This window comes from Amblyraja radiata, chromosome 5 (genome assembly GCF_010909765.2).
Source record: "Amblyraja radiata isolate CabotCenter1 chromosome 5, sAmbRad1.1.pri, whole genome shotgun sequence".
Lineage (NCBI taxonomy): Eukaryota > Metazoa > Chordata > Chondrichthyes > Rajiformes > Rajidae > Amblyraja > Amblyraja radiata.
In genome coordinates, this window is record NC_045960.1 from 93,111,874 (window position 1) to 93,125,637 (window position 13,764).

At 40.6% G+C, this 13,764-nt stretch overlaps 1 protein-coding gene across 3 annotated transcripts in view; it reads left to right on the forward strand.

The window, feature by feature from the left end:
• The window catches only part of arid4b (AT-rich interaction domain 4B), a 140,937-nt gene extending 131,739 nt beyond the window's left edge, over positions 1–9,198 (forward strand). For all 3 annotated transcript variants that reach the window (XM_033021779.1, XM_033021780.1, XM_033021782.1), the window contains 3 exons: positions 1,585–1,812; positions 4,504–4,650; positions 7,143–9,198. In XM_033021779.1, the coding sequence (XP_032877670.1) occupies positions 1,585–1,812; positions 4,504–4,650; positions 7,143–7,279 (512 nt within the window). In that variant the 3' untranslated portion in view covers positions 7,280–9,198. The remainder of the gene's footprint in view (positions 1–1,584; positions 1,813–4,503; positions 4,651–7,142) is intronic.
• Positions 9,199–13,764: the final 4,566 nt, after the last annotated feature.

Here is a 13,764-nt window from a genome sequence, read left to right on the forward strand (position 1 = left end):
CCCTACCTGCCCTCACAGGTTTTTGCAAAGAATCCTAAGTCACTAATTCAGCAAGAGCCTTGTTACCTGGCAAGTATTTATCCTTCTATCAACATCGGTTTATGGAAAGATCATCCAGTGATTTATCTTGTCACTTTATTGGAGTTTATTATGCCCTACACTGCAAGGGCCAGGAAGCGAGTGGGTAAGATCATCTCTGACCCCTCTCACCCTGGCCACAAACTCTTTGAATCACTTCCCTCTGGAAGGCGGCTCTGGACTGTCAAAGCTGCCACAGCCAGACATAAAAACAGCTTTTTTTCCACGAGTAGTTGCTCTACTCAATAAACAAAAATCTGTAGACTCCTTTCGTTCTGGTATTTTATTTAATTCACATGTTTAATCAATAATGTTTTATTATTAATGTTTAATATTTCATGTATCTTCTTCCATATACATCAATGATTTGGATGAAGGGATTCAAAGTAACATTAGCACATTTGCAGATGACACAAAGCTGGGTGGCAGTGTGAACTGTGAGGAGGATGCTTTGAGAATGCAGGGTGACTTGGACAAGTTGGGGGAGTGGGCAGATGCATGGCAGATGAAGTTTAATGTGGATAAATGTGAGGTTATCCACTTTGGTATCAAAATCAGGAAGGCAGATTACTATCTAAATGGCATCAAGTTGGGAAAAGGGGAAGTACAACGGGATCTGGGGGTCCTTGTTCATCAGTCTACAAAAGTAAACGTGCAGGTACAGCAGGCAGTGAAGACAGCGAATGGCATGTTGGCCTTTATAACAAGAGAAGTCGAGTATAGGAGCAAAGAGGTCCTTCTGCAGTTGTACAGGGCACTAGTGAGACCACACCTGGAGTATTGTGTGCAGTTTTGGTCTAATTAGAGGAAGGACATTCTTGCTATTGAGGGAGTGCAGCGGGACTGTCATATGCTGAGAGAATGGAGCGGCTGGGCTTGTACGCTCTGGAGTTTAGAAGGATGAGAGGGCATCTTATTGAAACATATAAGATTGTTAAGGGTTTGGACATGCTCGAGGCAGGAATTATGTTCCCGATGTTGGGGGAGTCCAGAACCAGATGCCACAGTTTAAGAATAAGGGGTAAGCCATTTAGAACAAAGACGAGGAAACAATTTTTCTCACAGAGAGTTGTGAATCTGTGGAATTCTTTGCCTCAGAGGGCGGTGGAGGCCGGTTCTCTGGATACTTTCAAGAAAGAGCTAGATAGGGCTCTTAAAGATAGTGGAGTCAGGGGATATGGGGAGAAGGCAGGAACGGGGTACTGATTGGGGATGATCAGCCATGATCACATTGAATGGCGGTGCTGGCTCAAAGGGCCGAATGGCACCTATTGTCTATTGTATCGTTCCTAACTGTCATTAGGTCATGTTGTCACTTGTGGGCAGAGCACCAAGGCAAATTCCTTGTATGTGAATACTTGGCCAATGAACATTCATTCATTCATTCAAATTTATGGGCTACATTTCCTGTTATGCAAAATGTATTGTGCTTCACAAATAGCACTTTGGGTACCCTGAGACCACAAAAGGTAGTATGTAAATGCATTTTTCTCTTTCCCTGTACAGCAAACAGTAGTGATAGTGAGGAGATGTCTGCGGGTGAAAATACTGCCAAATCTGTACAAGTGAAGAACAATTCCTCCGTCGTACCAGCGGCAATCAATTCTCTGCCAGGAAGTACATCTGCCACCAAAGTACTGACCCTTGGAAAATCTCCTCTGAATGGGGAGAAGAATGCCACCCAGGAACAGGGCAGCAGGTCTTCCAGAACATACAAATGGAGTATTCAGATGGGTGAGTCTGTCTCTGACAGTAAAGTAATTCAAGTAGATTCTTCTTGCATAGTAAAGTGGAAAGACCAAGTTTGGGGTATTATTTAAACTTTTAACCCTTCTTTCCTACCCTCCTTTCTCAGTCTGATCTTTAATATTCCACTATTACAGCAGTGAACCCAGGTAATTCCCGTCTTTTGAATAGACTGCAAATCAGCTGTGATGGCTAATGGAAAGTAAACCATTAGACAACTGACTCCTCCTTGTGGCACCGATGTGTACAACAACTTTGTAATCATATCCATATCGATCTGCAGAGTATGAAATATCCTTAAGTTATTTCTCATCAGAAATATATTCAACGGGGTTCAGGGCCCAGAGAATTTTACTCACAATAACAAAGTTACTTTTCCATAGAATTTTCAACACATAGGCCTTTTTAATAGCTGCAAATTTATCTTTATTTATACTCCAAACTAAAATTACTAAAGGCTGTATTGTTTAATCATTGCACAAATGTCAATAGAGAGATTATTGTTAATAAGGGAGTTCGGTATTCCGAGAAATGCAAGGAATCGTGGGATTTGTCAAAGGTCACTCACTATTAAAAAAAAAAGCGAATGAAGCGCTGACTCTATAAACTGTGTATAAATTCTTATCATTATTTATGCTTTATGTGTAAAAATATATTTAATCTGAGGAACGGGGGTGCCAGGTAGCGGGAGAGCGGGGTGCAACAGCGAGAGAGATGGGGCCGATGCAAGTGGGAGACGGGGAGAGACTGGACCGACGGAGAGACAGTCTCAGCAGCTACGAGCACACAGATCCGCGGCTCATCCGCAGCCATAATCGAACCCAGGTTCCCGGCGCCACACGTGCGGCCGAACCGCTACCGCTCCGGGTCGCCCCTGGACTGCCGGTCAACCCGGCGGGACAGTCCAGGGCTGTCGGGTAACCCGGCGGGACGGGCAGAGCCGAGCTGGAGCCACGCCTCCCCCACCAAGTCCGGGACCGCCAGGGCCATCCCCAGACAGGAACGGGACACCCGGGAGGGGACGGGGATAGCCCAGCAGCAACTCAACAGCGCCGGCAGCGCTGGAGACCCGGGCCAGACCCCGACCACGGACGAAACGCAAGCCTGCACACAACGCAGCACCACAGTTGCTGAGAATGTTTATAGCGAGTGACCTATGACCTGGGCATGCGCAGTCGGAATACTGAACTCGCCTATTGCAGGGCCCATCCTCGGTGAAACTGACAAACATTTCATGAGAGATTATGCTGCCTGATTACTGCGGAGGATGTTCCATCGAATAACTTTTTATCGAGACAGCAGTTTTTCTGCTTGTTAATTTCCAAAGTAACTTTTAAGTGGTTCTCTAGTTCCCAATAGAAATCGTGTTACAACCAATTTAGTGCACAATCGACTGGATAGCATGCAAACAAAAGCTTTTCACTGTGTCTCGGTACTCTAATAATAACAATAATAAACCAAACCAAACCACAATACAAATGGAGATTCCTAAATCATTAATGGTGTTATATCCGATTTGCATTATGAAAATATGCATTATAGTAGAACTACCTTTACTTAATTTTGCAACATGAACTTATTCCCTTCTTTTAGCTCCATCATGAAGTAGTCTCTGTTTTAGAAATCCAGGCAGATATACCTTTGTAATGTACTATGTCACTATGGATATAATTCTTGCTGGCGTGCATCTACTCAAGGCAACCTCACTGGACAATTTGTTGCTAATCTCTGCAACTAAGCTTACTTGTGAAAACTGTTACTATTGATGAGTATCGTACCTTTATCGCTATGAGCTGGTGTACACTATCTGTCTCGTAAACTGCGCTTACACACCTGCACTTGGTAATCTTCGCTCTTTAAACCCCACCTTTTCAGGTAAGCATTAGGTAATGTGTTAAGATTGCTAATGTGACTCGGTGCCAAATGTGATTGGCTAATGTTCCAGTAACATTTGTTACATTATAGCTGCCATATCAATGAAAATTGCTGTTGATGTGTTCAAGATCGCTAATGTTTCAAATAAGTGATTACCACATACATGTGTAATGTAAACCTTTCCATGGGACAAGAAAATCACTATATCCCAATTGCATTCTCTAACGCTTGTCCTTGAACCTTCTAGGTATGGCACCTCAGACAAAAATCTGTGTCAGGAAAAAAAATCCAATCTTTCACTCCAATGCTTCTGCCAGTAATTTAAAGTCTGCCACCTGGTTACTAGTACCTGTCTTCTAGGAATTATATTCTGCCTATTCACTCCAATATAGGCCCTTAGCAATTTTATATATCTCAATAAAATCTTTCATCGAACTCCTTTATTTTCCAAAGGAATAAAACACTTGTCCACCCAGTTTGCCTCTCCACTACCTTCAGGTTGTTTCCAGCACAGACAATGGACAATGAAAGAAAAACTTCCCATAGGAAGGCATTTTCATTTATAACATGGGAGTCAATGGGGGGAAAAAGGGAAATTGCGATTGGGAAATCACATTGTGCTTATATACAGTTCCTTTAACAACCTCAAGATGTTCCAAAATAAATAACAGCCAATTAGTTGCTCTCTAGGACTGCAACCCCTCCTAACATGGGGATACACTGCACCTTCCCAGGCTGCATTTTATTTGCCACTGTTACCACACCAATGCATGTTATTTATTATTTTAACGCCTCTGTCTTCAGCTGATGTTGAGAATATGAATGGTGTGGAACGCATCACATTTCTTCAAGAGAAGCTACAAGAGATCAGGCGACATTACCTCTCCCTAAAATCAGAGGTGGCCTCTATTGACAGAAGAAGAAAGCGCATGAAAAAGAAGGACCGTGATAGTAAGTTGAGAAGTACCCTACACTCTCACAATTTGTATGGTCCTGTAGGGTAAAGCAGATTAGGGTATTGAATCTGCTGTACAAATGGAGATGTGTTTGCAAGTAGAGTCATGACAATGAAAGGAGGGTATGTTGCAGGTAGTCCCTGTATAACTATCTGATCTTATTGTCCAAGCAGACACTGAGCAAAGAAGCAGGGAATGGAGATTTAAAAAGCCCTTTGGATATCCATCAGCGGAGAACCGAGTCTCTGTGTTCTACAATGAGGCACATTGTAATAGGCTGGCACCATAATTTGGGAGAGGGGGAAATCAAGAGTTGCGAATGTATAGACCCTTTAACAACCTCAATATGTCCCAAAATAAAGAAGTCAAAATGTAGTGTATAGAAAACGTGGCAACCAATTTATGAACAGCTAGATGCCATAAAATGTGGATACAAGGAACTGCAGATGCTGGTTTACAAAAAAAGACACAAAGTGCTGGAGTAACACTGGGTCAGGATATCCATGTCCTCCAGAGATGCTGCCTGATCTGCTGCGTTACTCCAACACGGTGTATTTTTTTGCTGCAGTTTGGATGAGGGGGGACCTCATTGAAATGTACCGAATAGATAAAGACGGATAGAGTGGATGTGGAGAGGATGTTTCCACTAGTGGGATAGTCTAAGACAGAAGGTCATAGCCTCAGAATTAAAGGATGTTCCTTTAAGATGGAGATGAGGAAGAATTTCTTTAGTCAGAGGGTGGTGAATCTGTGGAATTCTTTGCCACAGAAGGTTGTGAAGGCCATCAATGGATATTTTTAAGGCAGAGATAGATAGATTCTTGATTAGTACGGGGAGCAGAGGTTATGGGGAGAAGGCAGGAGAATGGGGTTAGGAGGCAGAGATAGCTCAGCTATGATTGAATGGTGGAGTAGACTTGCTGGGCCGAATGGCCTAATTCTGCTCCTATCACTTATGACCTCATGACCTCCATTATTTATTTAACTGTCTATCTCCTTTCTGGACTGGATCTGAGAGTACTGCAGTGCTTTGATCATATTAGCTGAAGGATTACTTGCCTCCTATTCCAAGCTGTTTCATGTGCACTTAGTCCAATGTTGCTATTGCATTTGGTTGACTGCTCATTTTCCAGTGGATCAAGTGCTGCTGCAGGCATGCCCTCTGCACTCTGATTGTGCCCTTGGCCTGACATAATGGTAGATTGAGAGGTATGTCAGCCATGAAGTGGCCTGGAAGGGTACACTCTGTGCCCTTGTTGACGGTGGTGTTCCCTTCGAGTGTTGTTCAACGTGAAAGAGCACAGATTCCTTGGTTGAGGGAATATGGTAGGTGGTAATCAGGAGGAGGGCTCCGTGACCATATTTGATCTAATACTACGAGACTTTGTGGAATCTGAAGTGAATGTTGATTACTTCCGAAGCTGCACTCTCTTGCCTGTACAGCCATTCTGATGGATCTGTGCTGCTGATTAAGCCAAACTTTTTTAGGAATCGCTGAAGGGGTTGAGTGCCACATTGTCTGCAAGCTATGGCTCTATGATGATGGCTGTTGCTCGACTTGTCTGGGGCACAGCACTCCCAGTATACAAACCCAGAGGAGTGAGGTGGATTTTGCAAAGTTCAGTGGGTAGGGAGTGACTTTGCTATGTCTGAATTCAATGCCAAGGTAAATGCCAGGTGATTTGCCTAGATCTGTCCCTCGTTTGTTAAGCCTTTTCAGAGCAATTATGTTATTGCAATATTCCTTGTATGTTTTATTGATGTTGGTTTTCGGATACTGGGTCGAACTTCATTGCTTTTTCTCATATTGTACCATGGGATCTGATACATCTCATGGAGTCAGAGGGATACAGCACTAAAGCAGGCCCTTAGACCACCAAGTCTGCACCCTACCACTCATCCTGATAGCCATATATTTTTTTGTTATTATCCCCACATTCCCATCAACTCCCTCAGATTCTACTACTTAGCCACAGATCAGGGGTAATTTACAATGCCCAATTGAGATACCAACCTGCATGTCTTTGGGGGGGGGAACTGAAACACCCGGAAGAAACCCACACAGTCATAGGGAGACCATGCATCTCCCCGCCCACAGACACTACCGGGACAAGTCAGGACCATAGGGCATCAACTCTACCAGCTACTCCATTTACCTGCAGGTAGATACAAATGCCAGCACAAGGCAGAGACTGCTCTCCACTGTCCTGGGTAATGTTTGTTTCTCAATTATCACCAAGGCAGACTATCTGGCTTATCATCTCGGTGTTTATGCAATAATTCTGGGCACACTTTGATCATTATTTTTCCTGTGTAACAAACCAATAATAGCTTCTTCAAAAAAACGTCCTTGTCTGTAAAGTCCTTTGACATGTCGGGGGTTTTTAACTGCTCATATATATAAATGCAGTAATTTTATTTCAGCTTTATGTACAAATTTGCTTGGGAAGATGCTCAAGGATGTCTTTTGTTTTCCCTAATCTGCAGCAAATGCGACTGTGACGACGGCATCCTCCTCTTCCTCGCCTTCATCCAGTTCTCTCACAGCAGCCGTTATGTTAACGCTGGCCGACCCGTCCGTATCCAACTCATCACAGAATGGGCTGTCGGTAGAATGTAGGTGATGAAAGGACCTCCCGACGCACAGTGCACTTAAACGGCTCCCGGGGCTACTTTTATTTTATTTTTTATTATTAATATTTTTTTTTAAAAGAGACGCTGGATGGAGGCACAAAGAAAAAATACAAAGCAAAATAACAATTCAACTAGCACTGTACGCCACAAGAAAAACTGCTTCTCAGCAAAACTAACAGCACTTAAGTGCACTTTCATGAAGATGTAGAAGTACAATTTAGTGTTCTGTCGGAGCAATAACCATTTGCAGTCTGCCTGGGAATCTTGTAACTGTTGATGGACGGGCCTACCATTATTTGTTTTGTGGGTGGGAGTGCGGTTGCAAGAAGGACGTTTGCCTCTGTGTGTTCCTTGTTGGAAGATTCCATGCACAGCACACTATTTTACAGGGCCGATTTTAACCAGTTCAAGTAGTGTTGGCGAGATTTGTCTGCTACAGCCCCCTCCACCCCCACCCCACCTTACCATATCCTCCACTCCCATTGAAGCCGGACCACGTGACGATCTCTGGTGTTGATTTGATTCACTTTTACTGCACAAGCTTGCTGTTTCTTAAATGAATTTTACTGTTAAGGTTTTTAAAACTCAAAATGGAAAATTGCTTGCATTATTTTGTGTAACACAAGCACAGGTAATTCAAAGATCACAGCGGGCAGACAGTGGTGGAACATAGTGCTTTTGGCATCAGCCTTCAACGTGTAACCAAAATGCGGATGAGATTCCTTCCTGATTACTGCCTTGTGTTTACAGGTTCGATCTAGGGGAAAGGTTACTGTGAGTTTTCCCTGACCTGTTCAGTTGGAGAGGAAACCTATTTTGTCATTTTTATATAAAGTCATTGATATTTTTTCTTTAATTTTGATACAGAACATTTCGTCAAAAAATGAAAGAAAATACCTAACAAAAACTGTTTAAAAAAATCTTTAAAAGAACTGTGTATAGTGAACATTGTACTTGCCAGCCTAAAAGATATATTTATTCTAGGGAAATGATGACAAGTTATATTTTTGTGTTTTTTTTTCCTTGTAAATGAAAAGAGGATTTTTTTTCTTTTTCTGAAGACATGAATACTTGGTTTCTAATGTTTATTTTATCATCAATGAAGCAGTCCAAAACCTGGCTTTGTTCACATCTTGGTGATGTAGCAGCTGCCTATCTGCTCTCTTTGGGATCTGCTGTGATTATTAAGGTAGAGTCAAAGGATTTGAAATCAAGATACACAGTTCACAGCCATGCCCTGGAATAAACAAAAAATACCCTCTGCCTGTTTTTTGTTGTTGTATGTAACAATAGGTCTTGTCTTTGTCCAACACATGTACTTACCAGTGAATCTTTACTTTTTATAATGCCTTTTGTATATTTAGAACACTCCCCTACCATCCACCCTGTCCCCACCCACCAACCCCCTTGGAATTGTATTTAAAGAGCAGTGCTATTAATGCACTGCACGTCTCTGTACAGACTGTTCACTGTTTTGATGATAACTTTGGTGTACCTTGATTCAAAGTTAGCATGTTGCTTTTTATCTTTTTTTTTAAAGTATCAAAAAGTGTTGACGGGGGTGTGTGTCTTTTGCAAGACCTGCAAGGTGGTTTTATGTTTGTAGCTGTTGGGTTTTCTTTGCCTCTGAATTAACACAGGATCTTTGTAGGAAAAGCCTATTTGTTTGGTCTGTGTAGCTTGTGCTCTTAAAAACAATTTTTGACAATGGTTTCAGAATATTTTGACCTTGTACATGACTGTAGGACCTTTGTTTGACAGCTCAATGTACTTTAAAAAGAACTTATTAAAAGTTATATAATATTTATTAGATTCCAAACAGATTGGAAATTATGTAATTTATTGTAAAAAAAATGTAAGCAAATTGAAAGGCTTCCATTTGAAATAAAATGCCATAGTTTGTGAAAGTTTTTTTTCTCGTACACCAAAATTGAAGTTATAGTTTAATATATGTGTTGCGTAACCAAGGTTTCAATTTGCAGTGTCAGCGTTCGACCTTTGTCCAGCACACAGCAACTGGGGAGTCACACAAAAAACACCGTCCCTAACCTCCCAAACCCTGGGGTTCTCAACTATGATTCAACATATTCCTGGCAATTTCACCATGTTTCTCTCCTCTAACAGTCCTCCCTTTTGATCTATTTCAAAAACATAAAAGGGAGTATTTCAAAAATATGGGAAAAATACGATTTTCCTGCTTCGATTTCCTGCTAACTAGAACAATCCTGGAGAATTAGTAACTCCAACTGCCTCTCCACCTTCACCCAATTCCCCAACTCATATAACCAACACCCATAAATAGTTGCCCATTCGCTATAAACTGGTTTAGTAGTGAATTTTATTAAAGATTTTATGAGGTAATTTCCCCATGTTTATACAATCTTTATACATATGCATTTCAAGAACAGACATTAACACAAACACTAGCTGAATCAACTATCACACTTATACCCAAAATAGATAAAGATCTAGAAGACCCGGGATCATACAGAGCAATCGCCCTGTTAAATACAGATCAGAAAATACTAGCGAAAACGTTGGCAAGAAGATTAAGTAAATACGTTAATAAATTACATTCGGATCAAACGGGATTGAAACCCAAGAGACACTCGTTTAATCATTTGAGACGCCTTTTTAACATAATGTACTCACGCAGAACTAAAGAAGACTTATCAATTATTTCATTAGATGCAGAAAAAGCATTTGACCAAGTAGAATGGAAAAATCTTTTCACAGTACTGCAAAAATTTCAGATGGGAGAAAATTTTATTTCATGGATAAAATTGTTATATGATAAGCCGACTGACAGAATACTGACTAACTATATACTCTCTCCTAAATTTCAGCTATCCAGGGGCAATAGACAGGGATGTGCATTATCACCCCTGTTATTTGCCCTTGCGATTGAACCTCTAGGGGAAAGTATAAGAGCACATCCGAACATTCACGGCTATAATACTAAATAAATAATAAAATATCATTATATGCAGATGATGTATTATATATCACCAATTCCCAAGTTAGCATTCCAAATATATCTTATAGAGGAATTCGGTTCCTTTTCAGGATATAGAATAAACTGGAACAAAAGTGAAATTATGGCAATAAAACCTCAAGAGCCGACACATCTATTAAAATTCCCTTTCAGAATTGCTACGGAAAAAGTTAAATATCTGGGTGTTCAGGTAACCAGAAAATATACTTCGCTATTCAACGCAAACTTCCCGCCTTTAGTTACTAAATTAAACGCTCTTATTCAATTTTGGAAAACACTTCTGATTTCTCTAATAGGCAGAATAAATGCTGTAAAAATGATCTTCCTCCCACAAATTCCCTATTTATTTCAATCAATCAATCAATACCTACCTAAACATTTTTTTTTAAATCTTGATTCTCGGATTACAAACTTTATCTGGGATTATAAAACACATAGAATTCATAAACGACATCTATGTAAACCCAAAGAAATGGGCGGATTGGCTCTCCCCAATTTCTTATACTATTATTGGGCAACGGATATTAAAAATGTAATTTACTGGCTGGATAACTCATGCCAACAGGTAGACTGGTTAATAATGGAGAGAGAGAATTGCTCGCCTTTTAATATAGGCGCGATCGATCCTTCTCTCCCCAACAAAGTTGAAGAACACACTATATGATAAAAATCCGATTATTCACAGCACGCTACGAATCTGGAGACAAGTAAAATCAACTTTTAAACTAAGAAATGTATCTCTTCTCTCACCAATAGCTAATAACCCTTTGTTCAAGCCATCTATTATAGATAAACGTTTACTTATTGGGAAAGACTAGGAATTAAAAAACTTGGAGATCTCTACAAGATGGGAACTCTCTGTCATTTCAGGAATTAGTCGAAATACCACCTGAAAGGTAATCAATATTTCAGATATCTTCAAATTCGAGACTATTTGAAAACATAGACCCATGACTACCAAACTCTGCTGCCAGATATATTAGACGAATGTATGAATAGAAACTCGGAGTCAAACAATTTAACATCATTCATATAACACCCTTCTAAATATTGAAATCCCATCGTTAGACGCAATAAGAAGAGACTGGGAAGAGGAACTAGGCCTAAAAATTCCAAAAGACAGATGGGGAGAAAATCTTTTATATATACACAACTGTTCGATTAATGTTAGACATACTTTAATTCAATTTAAAACACTGCACAGACTCTACTATTCAAAGACTAAATTGAATAAGATATTTTCAAATGTATCTCCTATTTATGACAAATGTCTCCTTCAAGAAGCAACTATAACACATTCCCTCGCCTCTTGCATAAAACTACATAACTTTTGGAAAATAATTTTTGAAATTTTCTCAAAAACATTAAGAACAAAACTGGACCCCCACGCGGAACTGATTATTCGTGGAACATCAGAAGCCTGCCCTGAGCTATCAATATTTCAAAGACGTTTCCTTAATTATGGCCTGATAACGGCGAAAAAATGAATACTTAAATTCTGGAAAAACACATCTGCCCCTACTCTTAAAATGTGGATTACAAACATGTCTGAGACGCTACATCTTGAAAATATGAGACTAGTCCAAGCAGAAAAACCAGAGCCGTTTTCGAAGATATGGACACCATTCATTGATTCATTACAAGGATAGTATGGTGCAACACAATTTTGGAATTAAATCGAATTACAGGTTGGGTGATGGGTGGGAAGAGAAACGAAGCAGGTATATCGTCACTTTTTATTTTTATTTCTGTTTTTGTCTTTTTATTTCTTTACGTTTTTCTTATTTATTTTACTACACTCTTTGGCTACACCAATTTGGTAGTCTAGGGTTCTATTCTTGCACATTCACTTTCTCTCTCGCTTTTTCTCCTTTCTTCTTTCTCTTTAGCTAAAAATTAAAATTGAAGCTGTACAATAAATGTATTGTCATATGCCCGCGGTTTATACTTTTGTACACTGCTTCTCATAAAAATAAATTGAAAAATATATTTTTCTTTTAACGTGACAAGACTGGTGTATAGACCACATACAGTCCTTGACAGAGACAGTCCCGGATGTAATGGCATAGCCTTTCTTTGCCTTCTCAGCCATTGTGGTGCTTCATCAGCCACCATCACTGTTGAGGTTTTTCCTTGGGCCATACTTTAAGAGCCTCTTCTCAACCTGCCCGCCATGGGTGACCCTGCAGAAACATACCTTCAGACTTTTAGCTCACAGGATCTTCGGCACTTGCAAGCTTCTCCACTACGACGTGGTGACCCTCGGTGAAGGTTCCATCAAACCTTCAAACGTGCAGTCTATCAAATCTACACAAGCTCATTGAGCCCTTTCATAAATGTATCATCTCATTCACGTTACTGTAACCTATTTTCTCTTGCACGCCCATCAGCTTCCCTGGATCTTCTGGTTACCTAACCACTCTAGAACCACACTAGAGTCAATGTATAGTGGCCAAATAATATACTAGCATAGATTTGAATGTAGGACGAAGCAAGAGCACATGGGCCAAGCCCACATACTTCCAGTGCCCGCCATAATGTTTGGGCCAAAGACCCATCATTTATTTATTTGCCTCTGTACTCCACAATTTGAGATTTGTAATAGAAAAAAAATCACATGTGGTTAAAGTGCACATTGTCAGATTTTAATAAAGGCCATTTTTTATACATTTTGGTTTCACCATGTAGAAATTACAACTGTATGTATACATGGTCCCCCCATTTCAGGGCACCATATTGTTTGGGACACGGCAATGTCATGTCAATGAAAGTAGTCATGTTTAGTATTTTGTTGCATATCCTTTGCATGCAATGACTGCTTGATGTCTGCGATTCATGGACATCACCAGTTGCTGGGTGTCTTCTCTGGTGATGCTCTGCCAGGCCTGTATTGCAGACATCTTTAGCTTATGCTTGTTTTGGGGGCTAGTCCCCTTCAGTTTTCTCTTCAGCATATTCGGCATACTCAATTGGGTTCAGATCAGGTGATTGACTTGGCCATTCAAGAATTTACCATTTTTTAGCTTTGAAAAACTCCTTTGTTGCTTCAGCAGAATGTTTCGGATCATTGTCTTGCTGTAGAATGAACTGCCGGCCAATGAGTTTTGAGGTATTTGTTTGAACTTGAGCAGATAGGATGTGTCTATACACTTCAGAATTCAATATGTTACTACCATCAGCAGTTGTATTATCAATGAAGATAAGTGAGCCAGTACCTTCAGCAGCCATACATGCCCAGACCATAACACCCCCACCACTGTGTTTCACAGATGAGGTGGTATGCTTTGGATCTTGGGCAGTTCCTTCTATCCTCCAACCTGTGCTCTTCCCATCACTCTGATATAGGTAAATCTTCGTCTCATCTGTCCACAAGACCGTTTTCCAGAACTGTGGTTGCTCTTTTAAGTACCCATATTTCCCGGCAATGAAGGCGTACCTGCGTCGAAGATGCGACCCCAATTTAAGTTGCTACATTTTGAA